The 12,944-nt window shown below is 37.2% G+C and overlaps 1 protein-coding gene across 3 annotated transcripts; it reads right to left on the bottom strand.

Moving 5' to 3' along the window:
- Positions 1 to 2,733: 2,733 nt before the first annotated feature.
- On the bottom strand, positions 2,734 to 12,173 carry LOC127439544 (hyaluronan and proteoglycan link protein 1-like). Of its 3 annotated transcripts, XM_051695715.1 has the most exons (5): positions 12,127 to 12,173; positions 11,939 to 12,034; positions 5,952 to 6,281; positions 4,525 to 4,851; positions 2,734 to 4,053 (listed from the first exon to the last, which is right to left on the bottom strand). In XM_051695715.1, the coding sequence occupies exons 2-5, from the start codon at positions 12,000 to 12,002 to the stop codon at positions 3,767 to 3,769; spliced, it is 1,008 nt and encodes a 335-aa protein (XP_051551675.1). In that variant the 5' UTR covers positions 12,003 to 12,034; positions 12,127 to 12,173; the 3' UTR covers positions 2,734 to 3,766. The 3 variants fall into 3 exon arrangements, with proteins under 3 accessions (XP_051551675.1, XP_051551671.1, XP_051551678.1); XM_051695711.1 differs by having other exon boundaries at positions 11,939 to 12,167; XM_051695718.1 differs by having other exon boundaries at positions 4,525 to 4,827; positions 11,939 to 12,167.
- Between the last annotated feature and the right edge of the window lie 771 nt (positions 12,174 to 12,944).

Below are 12,944 nucleotides of genomic sequence, written 5' to 3'. Positions count from 1 at the left end.
TTTTTGCTTTAATGCCAATTTTCTCGACATAAAGTGTTTCCAAACCAGATTTTCGCGACATTTGAAGTGTCGACATAGAGTTTATGCGCTAGAGTTAAACGGAAAAATATTATGTCGACACTTGTGAAATTTTAGCGATAATTTGCATTTCCATCAGCTTTATTTTGATGCGCTAAAACCTTTTTCGCAAAAACTCCTTGGCTGAAAACTCCTTGGATTATCAAAATAATCCACACGACTCCAGTCCAATGACGCGCTTCCTGACTCCTCCTCCAAGTGATGCGTAACCTTACCAACGAGCGTACGTCATCCCTCTCATGAGCGCACGTCACAGAGATGTACCGAAGCAAATATTTGTAGTTAAAAAGTATATAAGTATTGTTTTGTTTCTAAAAATAATCAATCGTTTGCGTTCAGAAGAACTTTATTTGTCGACTGGAGTTATGTGGATTATTTTGATGCACCCTAAATATGCATTTTGGACCGTCAAAAAATGGAGGACATTCACTTGTATTGTTTAGAGGAGGAGGCCTGAAATGAAATCCTAAAAGTCTTAAATTCTGTTTTGATGAAGAAAGAAACTCCGATACATCTTGGATGGCCTGAGGGTGAGTAAATAATCAGAACATTTTCATTTTTGGGTGAATACAATCTTATATATGTATATCGTGTTACATTACACTGAACAAATGGGTTGTCAAGTTGCACTGTTTGAATTATAGTTTTGTAAGTACAATGTGTTCAAAGTCACAAATGGAGAAAGAAAAACAGAGCCATGGACATTTGAAGTGCTTTGTGTTTTTGATAGTCTCACTACTAAATGTTTATTTAATACTTAAATGTACTGCTGTGTCATTGTACTTACTCATGTTTTTCTCATTTATAACTTGGAAGACGCTTTGCAATTTTCCATTGCAGAAGTTGTGCATGTATCCTTCTTTAAACAAATGAAACTGATTTGCATGTCAATAGAGTTTGAATTAGTCACAGAACATTTTATAATTATTCCAAGCTTTTGCTGCAAATGTTTCCCAGATCTCTTATTCAGATAGTTCTGGTTCTGATAGACCTCAAGTTTAGATAGGGCTATTCTAAAAAAACAAAAAACAAACAAACAAAAAAACAAAAAAACAAAAACAAAACACTATTATAAAAACTATTAAATATCCTCACAGATCATAGAAATTATCCATCATAGTGATGTATACATTCACACACAAATGATATCTGTAACACGATGATCGCATTTTATATTATGTTTCTATTTTTTTATGTTTATGTTATGTTATTTATTTATTTTTATCTGAGTTAATCGGGAACTCACGAAAGAAACTCGCTGCCCCCAAAAGCAGTGGAATGTAAGATCATGTTCATGCAGTTCATTTCAAGTAATTTCAACCAAATATGTTTTGCATTGGGAAATTTAAGCCAGGCAGAGCCCAGCTGGCTCACTGTAACAAAGATTGCATACTTAGCATTTAGACCTTCAACAATCAGTGTTTATAGGCACTGTAGAATTACAACCAAAGATTAGTGGAGAATAAAACCAAAGTCATTTCATTTGCATGTAATATTTTTATTATTATTATTATTAATTTGAATTTTGAAAAAAAAAAGAAAAAAGAAAAGAAAAAGAAAACATGATATTTTGTGCAGAAAAAAAAAAACACAAAATGAAGCAAATTTTCATATATGTGCACTGTGGCTTTTGCAGTTAAAAGCTGAGTTGTAGGCGGAGCATCTTTTCTCCTTTCATTAAAAACAAAACAAAAACAAAAACAAAAAACAACAACAACAACAACATAGCGATACAAAGAGGCAGGTAATAGATGTAGCATTTAGTAAACACAGTTCTCTCTTTTGTGAAGTCACAAAACTGTGAATTCATGTTAATGTTAGAAACAGCTTGAATGGAGTAAATTTAAAACATGATCTTAACAAATACATGGCTTTTAGTGTTGATCCTCTCTCTTTCTCTTAGAGAGCAGTGGCAATAAAATAATTAAGAAGTGAGAGGTTTACTCACATCTACACTTAAGCAAATATACACCGATCAGCCACAACATTAAAACCACCTGCCTATTATTGTGTAGGTCCCCCTCATGCTGCTAAAACAGCGCCAACCCGCATCTCAGAATAGCATTCTGAGATGATATTCTTCTCACCACAGTTGTACAGAGCGGTTATCTGAGGTACCGTAGACTTTGCCAGTTCGAACCAGTCTGGCCATTCTCTGTTGACCTCTCTCATCCCTCACTGGATGTTTTTTGTTTTTGGCACCATTTGGAGTAAATTATAGAGTCTGTTGGATGTGAAAATCCCAGGAGATCAGCAGTTACAGAAATACTCAAACCAGCCCATCTGGCACCAACAGTCATGCCACAGTCCAAATCACTGAGATCACATTTTTTCCCCCATTCTGATGGTTGATGTGAACATTAACTGAAGCTCCTGACCCGTATCTGCATGATTTTATGCACTGCACAGCTGCCACATGATTGGCTGATTAGATAATTGCATGGATGATTGTTGGTGCCAGATGGGCTGGTTTGAGTATTTCTGTAACCGCTGATCTCCTGGGATTTTTGAGCACAGCAGTCTCTAGAATTTACTCCAAATGGTGCCAAAAATGCCTTGTTGATGAGAGAGGTCAACAGAGAATGGCCAGACTGGTTCGAACTGACAAAGTCTACAGTAACTCAGATAACCGCTCTGTACATTTGTGGTGAGAAGAATAGCATCTCAGAATGCTATTCTGAGATGCGGGTTAGCGCTGTTTTGGCGGCACGAGGCTGATCGGTGTATGGCTCAAGCTAGTCTTGAAATGTTGTTGCAAATATACAACTGGGTCCTTATAGAATCTCACGTGCCTCTCTGTTTGAGTTCTGTTTGTAGTACTCTGCCAATACAACAAAGTCCAATACATCACATGCAGCAGTTTGTAAAATTCTGTCACTGCCTGTGATTAGATACTTGTCAAATTGTATGCAGAAAGGAACACATTTAAAGATCTTTTCAGAGTAAAAAACAAAACAAAACAAACAAAAAAAAAAACCTTCACCAAGGCCATCAAGGACAAGAATTGAGGAATAATGTGCCTCTAAAGATAAAAACAATAACAGAACAAGTAATGGTTGAGGAAATCACAAATAGCGAAGAGGGAAGGCAATGAGTGATGAGCCTTACAATAAAACAATGCAATTATGTGCATGACTTAGTTATGAAAATAAAGTCTGTTGACACTCATATTCGATATATTAAGCAGATAGGTAAAATAAGTTCACAGTACAGTCATGTACCAAAAAAAAAAAAAAAACCTTGCAAAAACTTTTTGTCAATCTTATAATATTTAGTAATATTTAAAGTTTTTATTGCAGTTTCATAATGACCAATCACAGGGAGGTTCTTTACAAACTCACTCTTAACTTACTAAAAGTTTTTATTGTAATTATTACTGTAAAATTATATGTCTTTAATTCCAGCTGAATATCCTTAACAAATTATATTTTTGTTTTCCTGTTGTTGCATTGTTGTTCATATGTATGATGTATAAATCCATATAAAAAAGTAAATGAGAGATAAAATAGCACTTGTTCTGTTTACAGTTAGTATAGAGAAAGTAACCTTATGAAACTGGTCTTTAGAGTATCTCTTCCAATAATATTTGTCACAGTTATGGCTAGTTCATGCAAACAGTCCTTCATAAGTGTTCATGTGGAGACCTGTGTATTGTTGCTCTTTGGTTGGTGATATAAGAGATAGTTCACTACTGGGTTTTGTAGCAGTAAACACCATACAGCTTTTGCTTTTTGTCAGGGAAACCAACAAAGCGAACGGCTGCCTCTGTGGGACTGCAGTTCCTCCTGGGCCTGGAGATTGGGTAACGGACGCTACCATCGGCCAGCCACCCGGCATCACAACGGTCGTATCCCAGCAGCTTCCAGGCAGAGTAGATATGGCCCACCTTTGCAATCTCAGCTCCATCATTCTTGCATGCCTGGACAGCTTCATCATAGGACAGCTTCTTTGGTAGGATCAGGTAGTAGAAGCGTCCTGTGATTTCAAAGAAATAGATTGAGGGTTTCAGGGTTGTGGAGACAGACACTACGAAAAGTGGTGGATAAATTCGGTCAAGAGACATTCCGAGTAGATCATTGTGTCAGTTTGTAAATTTCAGTCATACTAAAGCAATAACTCATATTTTTACAAAGTCATGTAAGTAAGTTAGTCTGACTGAAGTCCAGTTTTTGCTAAGTCAGACTAACAGATATAAACAATATGACTGTTGACATCGTCAACTTGGAATGTAGTGCACAAGTCGTATGTGCTTTTTTTTTTGCCATTCTGGAGCTTAAGAGGCATGGTCACTTTGAACTGTGGTACGGCAAAGACCTGTGTGAAGATTGTTAAAAATTTCTCCTTTTGTTTTCCTTGGAAAAATAATAGCATATGATTTTGGACTGACATTAGGGTTAGTAAATAATGGCAGCATTGATTTTTGGGAGAACTATACCTTTAACTCACCTTTAAGGGCGGATGTGAAGCAGAAAACATCATAACGACTGTTGGACTTGTCCCGTTGACCATAGTTTCTCAGTCCAGCTGAGGTCCTTGCGCCTCCGCAGGGCTCTCTGGGGTTGGTGATTGGATACTGCACAGTTCCATCATTCAGCCAGCCAGCATTGCACCAATCCAGGCCACCTTTCCATGCCTCAAACAGCTGCTCAAAGGAGGCAACCACGGCATCCTGCTCCAGGCATGCAGCCTCGGCATCATGGAAGTTGAGGTTGTAACGCCCCCGACGAGGGGAGTATGGGAAAACAACCCCTGTGAATAAAAGTGAATCTTCCCCTAAGGAAAAGTTCAACTGAGTATAATGTAAGATTGTTTTGGTGAAGGAACTTTATGACTACACCAATGAACGAATGAGAACAATATTAATGAAAGCCTATTACTTTTACAGTGCCTCTCTGCTAGGTTTCAAAGATTTACTTGGTACAATGTCAGACACATGGGAAAAACTGCATATAAATGAAAATAAATTTACTTGCAGGGCTGAGGCTTTTTTTTTTTTTTTTCAATTTGTCCTCCATTGTTCAAATGTTAACAATGGCCGGTTGTGCCAGCCTGTTTCATTATGCTCATGCACCTCAATTCTCTGTGTAAAGATCTTCATTGTTTCTCTGGAGCCAATTCTGCAATGGTGGTCTTGGCCAAGAGCAATAACTACAACACATTACTGGAGAATGAGCAAATAATAAGTTGCATGTAACAAGTGTTGAAATAAGTGTGAGAGATCATCTTCTTCACATTTAAAGTGTGAATGTGCAGCTCTGGGTATATGTACAGTAGCTGACTGTTCTCTGAAATGAACAGCTGAAATTCAACTTAGGAACTGTGCTTTAAAGGAATTATGCTTTTTACAGGCAGTGCGTTTCAGATTTCTGTTTTTGTTGCATAACAGCCAGTAAAGACAAATGCATGGAAAATCTCTACTGTGTTAATTACGTTGCAGTCTTAAAACTGATGTGTGTAATTTTTGTGATGTAAAAATTATTTCTAATTCAACTGTAAGTAACCAATTTTTAGGTTGATTTGACCTAAAAGTTAAACTTTGTGGCACTGTGGCACTATCAAAACATTCCTCTGTTTGTTTGAGTGGCACGTCCAGCCCAACACAGCAACATTTGCTCAACCAATGGTGTGAGTTTCGGGCAGGACTGTTTGAACAACCAATGGAAGGTGGGTGAATTTTCTGGAATCAGTCGGAAAACAATGATTATGTTTGGAGATTTGCTTGGTGACACTAGTGGCGCAGAAATTACACACTTCAGCTTTAAGGTTTAATTTTCATTTGTAAGTCATCTGCTAAATGACTAAATGTAAATGTTATGCAAATAATTAATAGCTACTATATCTTGCTTATAATACATCATGACAAAAAAAGCTACCTTGCAGTTCAAGGTCCACTTCAGTGATCTTGTCATTCAAGCCATTAATGACCTCACATATGTAGGTGCCATAATCGTTCAGATTTATGTCAGTCAGAACCAAGGTGGCATCATTTTCATCTGCCTCCAATAAGTAAACACGGTTTTGGAAATTCCCATAGGTCTTCTTGTGGAAGCCCATGGAGATAAGCACGTCTGTTTCTGTAGAGTCATTTTCCATTTTGGTCCACTTGATTCTGTTTCCGAACAAACTGGACTGACCCTCCAGGTGACAAGGCAGAGTGATATTGTCACCTCTGTTGGCATACACCTTAATCCTTGAGCCTATATCTGAAATTAAACAGATGGATATACCTCTCACAAGGGTTTCTACACATTGAAAGTACACAGTAGGTCAAGTATGTTTTACATTCACTACATTTACATGCACTTTAAAAGTTTGATTTCAGTCAGTATAAAACATAATTTGTCTTTTTAAAGTGTTGTGTAAATTCTTTAGTCCATCTGAAACAGACCTAAATAATGCAATTATAGCTCGGCATGTATACACATTATTCAGACCACAATTTTGCTGTGCAACATGCTCTGTTTATTTACTTCCTTCAAATATTTGTTTATACATTGTGTCATATCACAACACAAAAATCTGCAGTAGCTCTATTATAACTACACGTGTAAACGTACTGATTGTTGCAATTGTTTTTTTTTTTTGTTTGTTTTTTTTTTTAGTTCTGACCCAAAACCCTGATTGGACAAAAGCTATGTTCAAAGATGTTGTAAAATACTAGGAAAATTCCTGTGAGTGCACATTCTAAATAAACAAGTTGCTACGTTGCTTGGAACTACAGATTACTACAGTTTAAAATAATGAACTAAATTACTTTGTGAAAGATTTATTTATTCCAATTATTATTCATGATAAATTTCACTGTTTATTGAATACTGATGTCTTTTTTTCATATTGATTTTGTTTAAAGCAATGAACCACTTGCATGGCCTCTTGTAGCTTATTGCTATATTTTACATTTACTGGATAAAGGACAGTTTATTAGATTATTTACGAATCAATTTGTCATTACACTGAATCATTCTTTGTTGATTTGGTTTTATGGCTATCCATATATTTTGTGATAAGGTTTTGAAGTCTGTGATATGCATAACAGTGGCATCAACACCAAAACGAAAGACACACAGTGCCATACAAACCATAACTGGAGGAAATAATCTAATTATGTTTCATTGGAATCAGATGCTCTGCTTGCAAACACGCTGTGAAACCACAGACAGCTCATCCATTTTCATTAAATGTTTTACCAAGCATTGTCCCATTTTTTTTTCTTTTTAACAATGAAGACAAATGTTCCCCTCATACATCAAAATTTTCTGCTAGTAGATGCTGTGCAACATTTCTGGCAGTAGTAGTCTCGTTCAGCTCCTCAGGATGTTTCCTGATCTCTGCTTGAGTCTTGGAGGCCCCAATTCTTCACAGTTCCTTGATGGAACATTTGATGGATATCAAAGAAACTAAACACGACCATAGAGTTCTCCTCATCTGGTATACTCTTTTATCAAAGTGTCCACTGCACACCATACTTGATTATATTTAGCTTTAGGCACCATCCAGTCTCCATCTTCTCCATGGTTTTAACTGTCTACAGATGCTTTCTGCCAAATCATTTAACCCACATCATCATTCAAGTGTGAAATGTTACTAAATGCCTGTTTGTGCCACATTATCAAGTGAGATTCAAGGTTTATATTTCATCCACTCCAGTTGATTCGTGTCAGCATGGGTTTAGTGGCGTGTCAGTATGACAAAACAGAGACTACTCTACTAAGAACTGTGTTGCAAGACCAGGCTGATTTATAATTTAGGGTGTGCTACTAATTGCCACTTATACATCTATCACATATTTACCTTTGGGTGCACATGGACAAAAAATAGACAAACACAGTTTTTGCCCTAGGAATTTACGATGGAAAGAGCATATAGTATGAACTGCAGTTCTAACATTTAAAATGATTTACCCCCTAAAAATATTATAACTTTCATTGGACATTCTGTTTTTCTCCATTTCCCTGGATTTTATAAAACAATTATTTTAAGATAAAAATAATTTATTTGCAAGCATTATACTTCCCAACAATACTTTTAAGAAATAAATTATGATTTAGGTTTGTTTGGTTACTGCCTCAGCTGTATTACTGCATGCATAATACAATGTTACAAAACAGTGATGTTGAGTTTTGTGATGCTGCAGTGCTACTTTTTGGAAAAAGTAGCTTGTTACTAGAAAAGCTATTGTGAAAATACTTAAACTACTTAAGTTAGTAGTGTCAGTACTTTTAGTTATTTACTCCCTGACACTGCATCTGTTTACCTAATGAACCTGATGTCAGTTCTGTCAAGAAATTTAAACATTGATCTGACTAAATGCATTTGAGTTACAGCACAGACCGATCACACCGTGAATTCGGTGACAACCGTTCAAATGTTCAGCTGCTGAGATTGATCTGTGTTTACTGGAATTTGAATCACTTCCCCACCCCACTGGCCGAAGCTGGAAGTGCTGTTAAACTTAGTGTCAGGGTGAAATGTCCACAGAGTGGTGCCAAAAGCTGTAAAGGATGGAATGCATACCTCTAAACCTATCCATCAGGAGTAAAAATGTAGTATTAGAGGGAAAATAGTAATCTCCAAATCACACTCATCATTTTTTATGTGAATGCAATTACTTCCTGGTTCCCAAGGGACCAGAACCCATGTCTCTTAGGTTGCCTGCACAATGCGCTATCAGTAGTGTTAGAGAGAACAGTGATTTTGTTTGAATTTATGGAAACATGTCTGATGTCATTCTTAATGGCATGTGCACAGGCTCTGTCATTCTTCTGACCAGCATGTTCAACAACTAACCTTTACATTGAGAAGCAGTGTAACCGCAGGGTGCCTGAACCACACCAAAGCTTTTCCCACCAGGAAAAACTTTCCAACTAAGAAAACCTTTCCCACATGTTCAAACCTGAGATGGAAATAATTAGCAGGCACTCATGATTTTTTGCCTTCTGCTTCAAGCCACTTACCTTACCTTGGCCTTACCCCACTATTACCCCTCACTTAACTGAACCTCCTTAAATAAGTAACTATCCCCTGTTCTTATGATGAGTGATCCACCATCTGTATCAATCACCAAAAGCTAAGCATGACATTCAATTTATGAGCAACTGATGAGAGAATCCCCTCCTTCCAGATGTAATTAAAACACTAAGCTCCACAGTTTTAAAGAAGCTCTTACATTCATTAACACCATGGTTCAGATCCCTTTTACCACTTCAGTGTGAGTCATGCACTCTCTCTCTCTCTCTCTCACACACACACAATTTCTTCATAATAAACTCTCACTTAGGAGACAGTGTGCCAATGTTACAAGCTGGATACAGAGGGAACAGATGAATAATCGCTTATCAAATGATTAAGCACACCCTAGAGCAATGAGAGTAGCTACAAGTTTCTGAAATTTACAGCTAAGCTTTTTGGATTTGGGCTCCACACACAAACACTCTTGAAAGAAAGCGTTTTGGCATAAAATATAAATACATCACTGATGGGGAGATTTTGCATCAGTTTTGCACAATTTTAACCTCTCAAATTTCAACCCAAACCCACACCTTCTCCATATACCCAATTCCAACCAATCCCCATGGCACCCCATCCCCCTATTTCCACCCTCCCATTATCCCCGCTCTTATAAGCAAATAGAAGGAAAGTGTTTACTCTTGCCTGGCAGAATGGAAGCACTGCGGTGGTTTAAATATTTAAAAGTGCCTCTTTCATGACCACCAAAGGATAGACTATGAAACGTAAATTGATATTTTTTTAGTTGAGAATGCTAAAATGGGCACAAACTGAGATAGACCATATGGAAAAAAGTTATACTGTGTATTGTAGAGAAAATAAAACAAAAATCAATTTGAATGGCAAAAAAAAAAAAAAAAAGAGTAAGACATAAATAAAATATAGAGATACAGAGAGATAAAAGGGCAAAACCCACATCAGATCAAAAAGCAGTTGGGAAAAATCCTCTGTAAACTGCAACAGAAACAGTGAGGGTGATATAAATTTACATTAACACTATCATTCAATGTGGTAACTTAATACATATGTCCGGCGCCCACTGGCAGCTTGAATGCATCTGCTGTAAACTATAAACTGTGGCTTTGGAGCCCTTTAAGATGCAACAAAATCCTCTTTGTGAGGTATACAATCCTAAATGCATGGAAATACACTGATTTGGCATCCACATCTGTGTATACATGCATCACATGGAAACACTCCCACAGATGAGTCTTGCGGTCCTAATGGCTACACTTTACTTCCTATTCTTTGCTGAGCAAGTGGAGGTAAGCATGAGGCATCGACATGAGTTATTGCACACAGCTGGGATGGGACCACGCATAACCATCCTACTTGTGCATTGACATGTAGGCTTTCTCACTGTCTTTGTATGCGTTATAGTCCGTTTATTTGAAAGCTTCCCTCTCGCTCCCTCACTATTTCTCCTTTTCTCTCTCCCCTCACACACAGAGCCATTCTTTTTCTCAATCACACACCCCCCTACTCAGCCATCCTTGACTAATGGCTGCATTATGCCTTGAGCAGACGCTCAGAGCTCTTAACCATACAAAACTTTTGCTCCTGCCTCCCGGTCCCCACCTCTTCTCCTTGTGCCCCAGCCCAGACCCAGCCCAATCTAAGCAAACCCACTGACTTTACAAACCATTACCTCAGAGGGGAAAAAAAAGAGTAATTTGGAATCTATTCAGCAAGGAGCTCCTTACATTTTCAGGTGCTGTTAATCTTGCTGTGGTTCCTGTCAGATTACATACTCAGTGACTTCAGTTTACCTAAAGTAATTGTGTGAAGTCAGAGGATCTGGCAACGCCCGTAGTCTCAAACACACAGCTGCAGACGGGACATAAAAAGGTCCACTGTGTGGCTCCTTATCAGGAGCTGCCATAACCAAGCTCATGACATCATTTGCCAACAGGAGCAAACAAAAAGGTATTACATCTGCACACAGATGTAATCTGAAGCACCACTTTTCATGCTCAGTTTAGTGACAGCTCTCCTCCCCCAATAACTGTCAACTGCTAAATACCGTTAAACAGCTGTTAAATTTCCTTTGTTAGATGGTTTAGACCAGAACTGTTGGGTCACGACTCGAATATTGGTCGCAGGTCTGTTGTATTAGGGTTACAAACAACAGGGAAAAACAATGCTACTGCAAATGCAAATAATAAACTGCAACTAAACGTATACAGTAATTGTACACAGTTAGGATAGCAAAATAAATGGGCTTATACATTTTCAAAAGCGAAGAGAAAATGCTTCCCAAATCTTTTGTTGTTGACCTCAAAGGCTGTGCATGAGATGAATAGTGGAGAAGCAAATCCAGTAGACCTTATGAAGATTTGTGGCTAGTTGAATCTTTGTGGATCTATGTGTTTATGTTTATAGAGGGCTGAGTCTTGGAAGTATTTCTTGAGATGAATAGTGGAATATAATAATTCAAACTGATTCATTGTGATTGCATTTTTGAAGTGATCACATTGAGGAAATTAGTACATTCATCCATGGCAAATATTTTTTTCTTAAAAAAAATAATAATAATAATAATAATAATAATAATAATATATATATATATATATATATATATATATATATATATATATATATATATATATACCACAGTGCACATAAAATATATATCACAATATATATTTTGTCATTCATTCTCATCAGACTTTTACTCTAAATTACCTGCTTTATATTTTGAGCAGTTTCTGCTGTGCAGTTTGGATTACAATCATCCACCACACTCTTATAGACGCATATAAACAAATGCATGCTGAAAATACAATCCATTTATTCATTCGTTTGTTCATTCGTTCATTCATTCATGCACAAAAGGATGATAAGTGGTTCTTACCTTGTGCTTCAACATGCAAATTTAGACTGGTAGTAAGTAACACCAAGAAAAGCAGAGCAAGCATCTTTTTTATCTCTCTGCCTAAAGGCCTCTTGACTGAAAAAGCAAAAAAAAAAAAAAAGATATGGGAAAAATAAGTGAAATCAGGTAACAAAAATTGAAAGTGCAGGCAAAACACGCTTTCTTGCCTTTGTTGTTGATGAAGAGGTGAAGGTGTTAGTAGTTGTGCCTCAAGAAAATTTGGGCTCCTCAGAGGTCCATACAAAAGGCTTATATTGAAGCCATGGCCAATTGTGGCCACACCCCCTCCCCTTAGAGATTGAGATGGAACCCATCACCCTACTTTTTTGTGCAGACTCCCTCATTTAAGAACTGCATCCCTTTTCTGCCATTCATGATTCTCTGCTTAGATTTTAGAGGAGATGTGGCATGTGTGGAATACAATGTGCTGTTTGTGCTGGCTGCATTATGTATAATCAAGGTTTATATAGAAAAAAATCTACAATTTCTTTAAAATGTGAAGTAAAAAAAAATAGAAAACAAAACAGTATAAAAGACAGGAAACATTACTTTCTTAACATTTTGTGTAAGCTTATATTTCTTCAAAATAAATCTGTCCATAAGTGACCAAGTCTAAAATGTTCCCACCAAGACAATATTAATTTAAAATGCCATTCATGTGCTCTCAATTTGAGTTGAACAGAGTTTAAACAGCTTATGCAACCTCTCCACCTACTTGCAATACATGACCAGTGCAGTGCATTGCAACCCAGATTGAATCTGCTGTGTTATGACATTTTATTTCAAAGCCTGCGAGACTACCACTCAGGCTGTCTGCAGAGTTATGATCAGCTAACAATCCAGCAAACACCCACAATCCCTTCTCCCTCTCTCTCTTTAAACCACTTCTTCACCAAGTGTAACCTTTTTTTGTCAGATTACTTAATAGGGGCTTGAATTGATAAGGCAGGAACATGGTAAAGATAGAACCCACTTGACCTATAGG

The sequence above is a fragment of the Myxocyprinus asiaticus genome, chromosome 4 (assembly GCF_019703515.2).
Source record: "Myxocyprinus asiaticus isolate MX2 ecotype Aquarium Trade chromosome 4, UBuf_Myxa_2, whole genome shotgun sequence".
NCBI classification, from domain to species: Eukaryota; Metazoa; Chordata; class Actinopteri; order Cypriniformes; family Catostomidae; genus Myxocyprinus; species Myxocyprinus asiaticus.
The sequence above is the reverse complement of the archived record's forward strand: the minus strand, read 5'-3'. Positions and strand labels throughout refer to the sequence as shown.

Coding starts and splice junctions, on each gene's coding strand:
- LOC127439544 (XM_051695715.1), bottom strand. CDS start 12,002: ATGCTTGCTCTGCTTTTCTTGGTGTTACTTACTACCAGTCTAAATTTG. Junction 6,282..11,938: donor TTTGCATGTTGAAGCACAAG/GTAAGAACCACT, acceptor GTTTAATTTCAG/ATATAGGCTCAAGGATTAAG. Junction 4,054..4,524: donor CTTCACATCCGCCCTTAAAG/GTGAGTTAAAGG, acceptor TTGAAATCACAG/GACGCTTCTACTACCTGATC.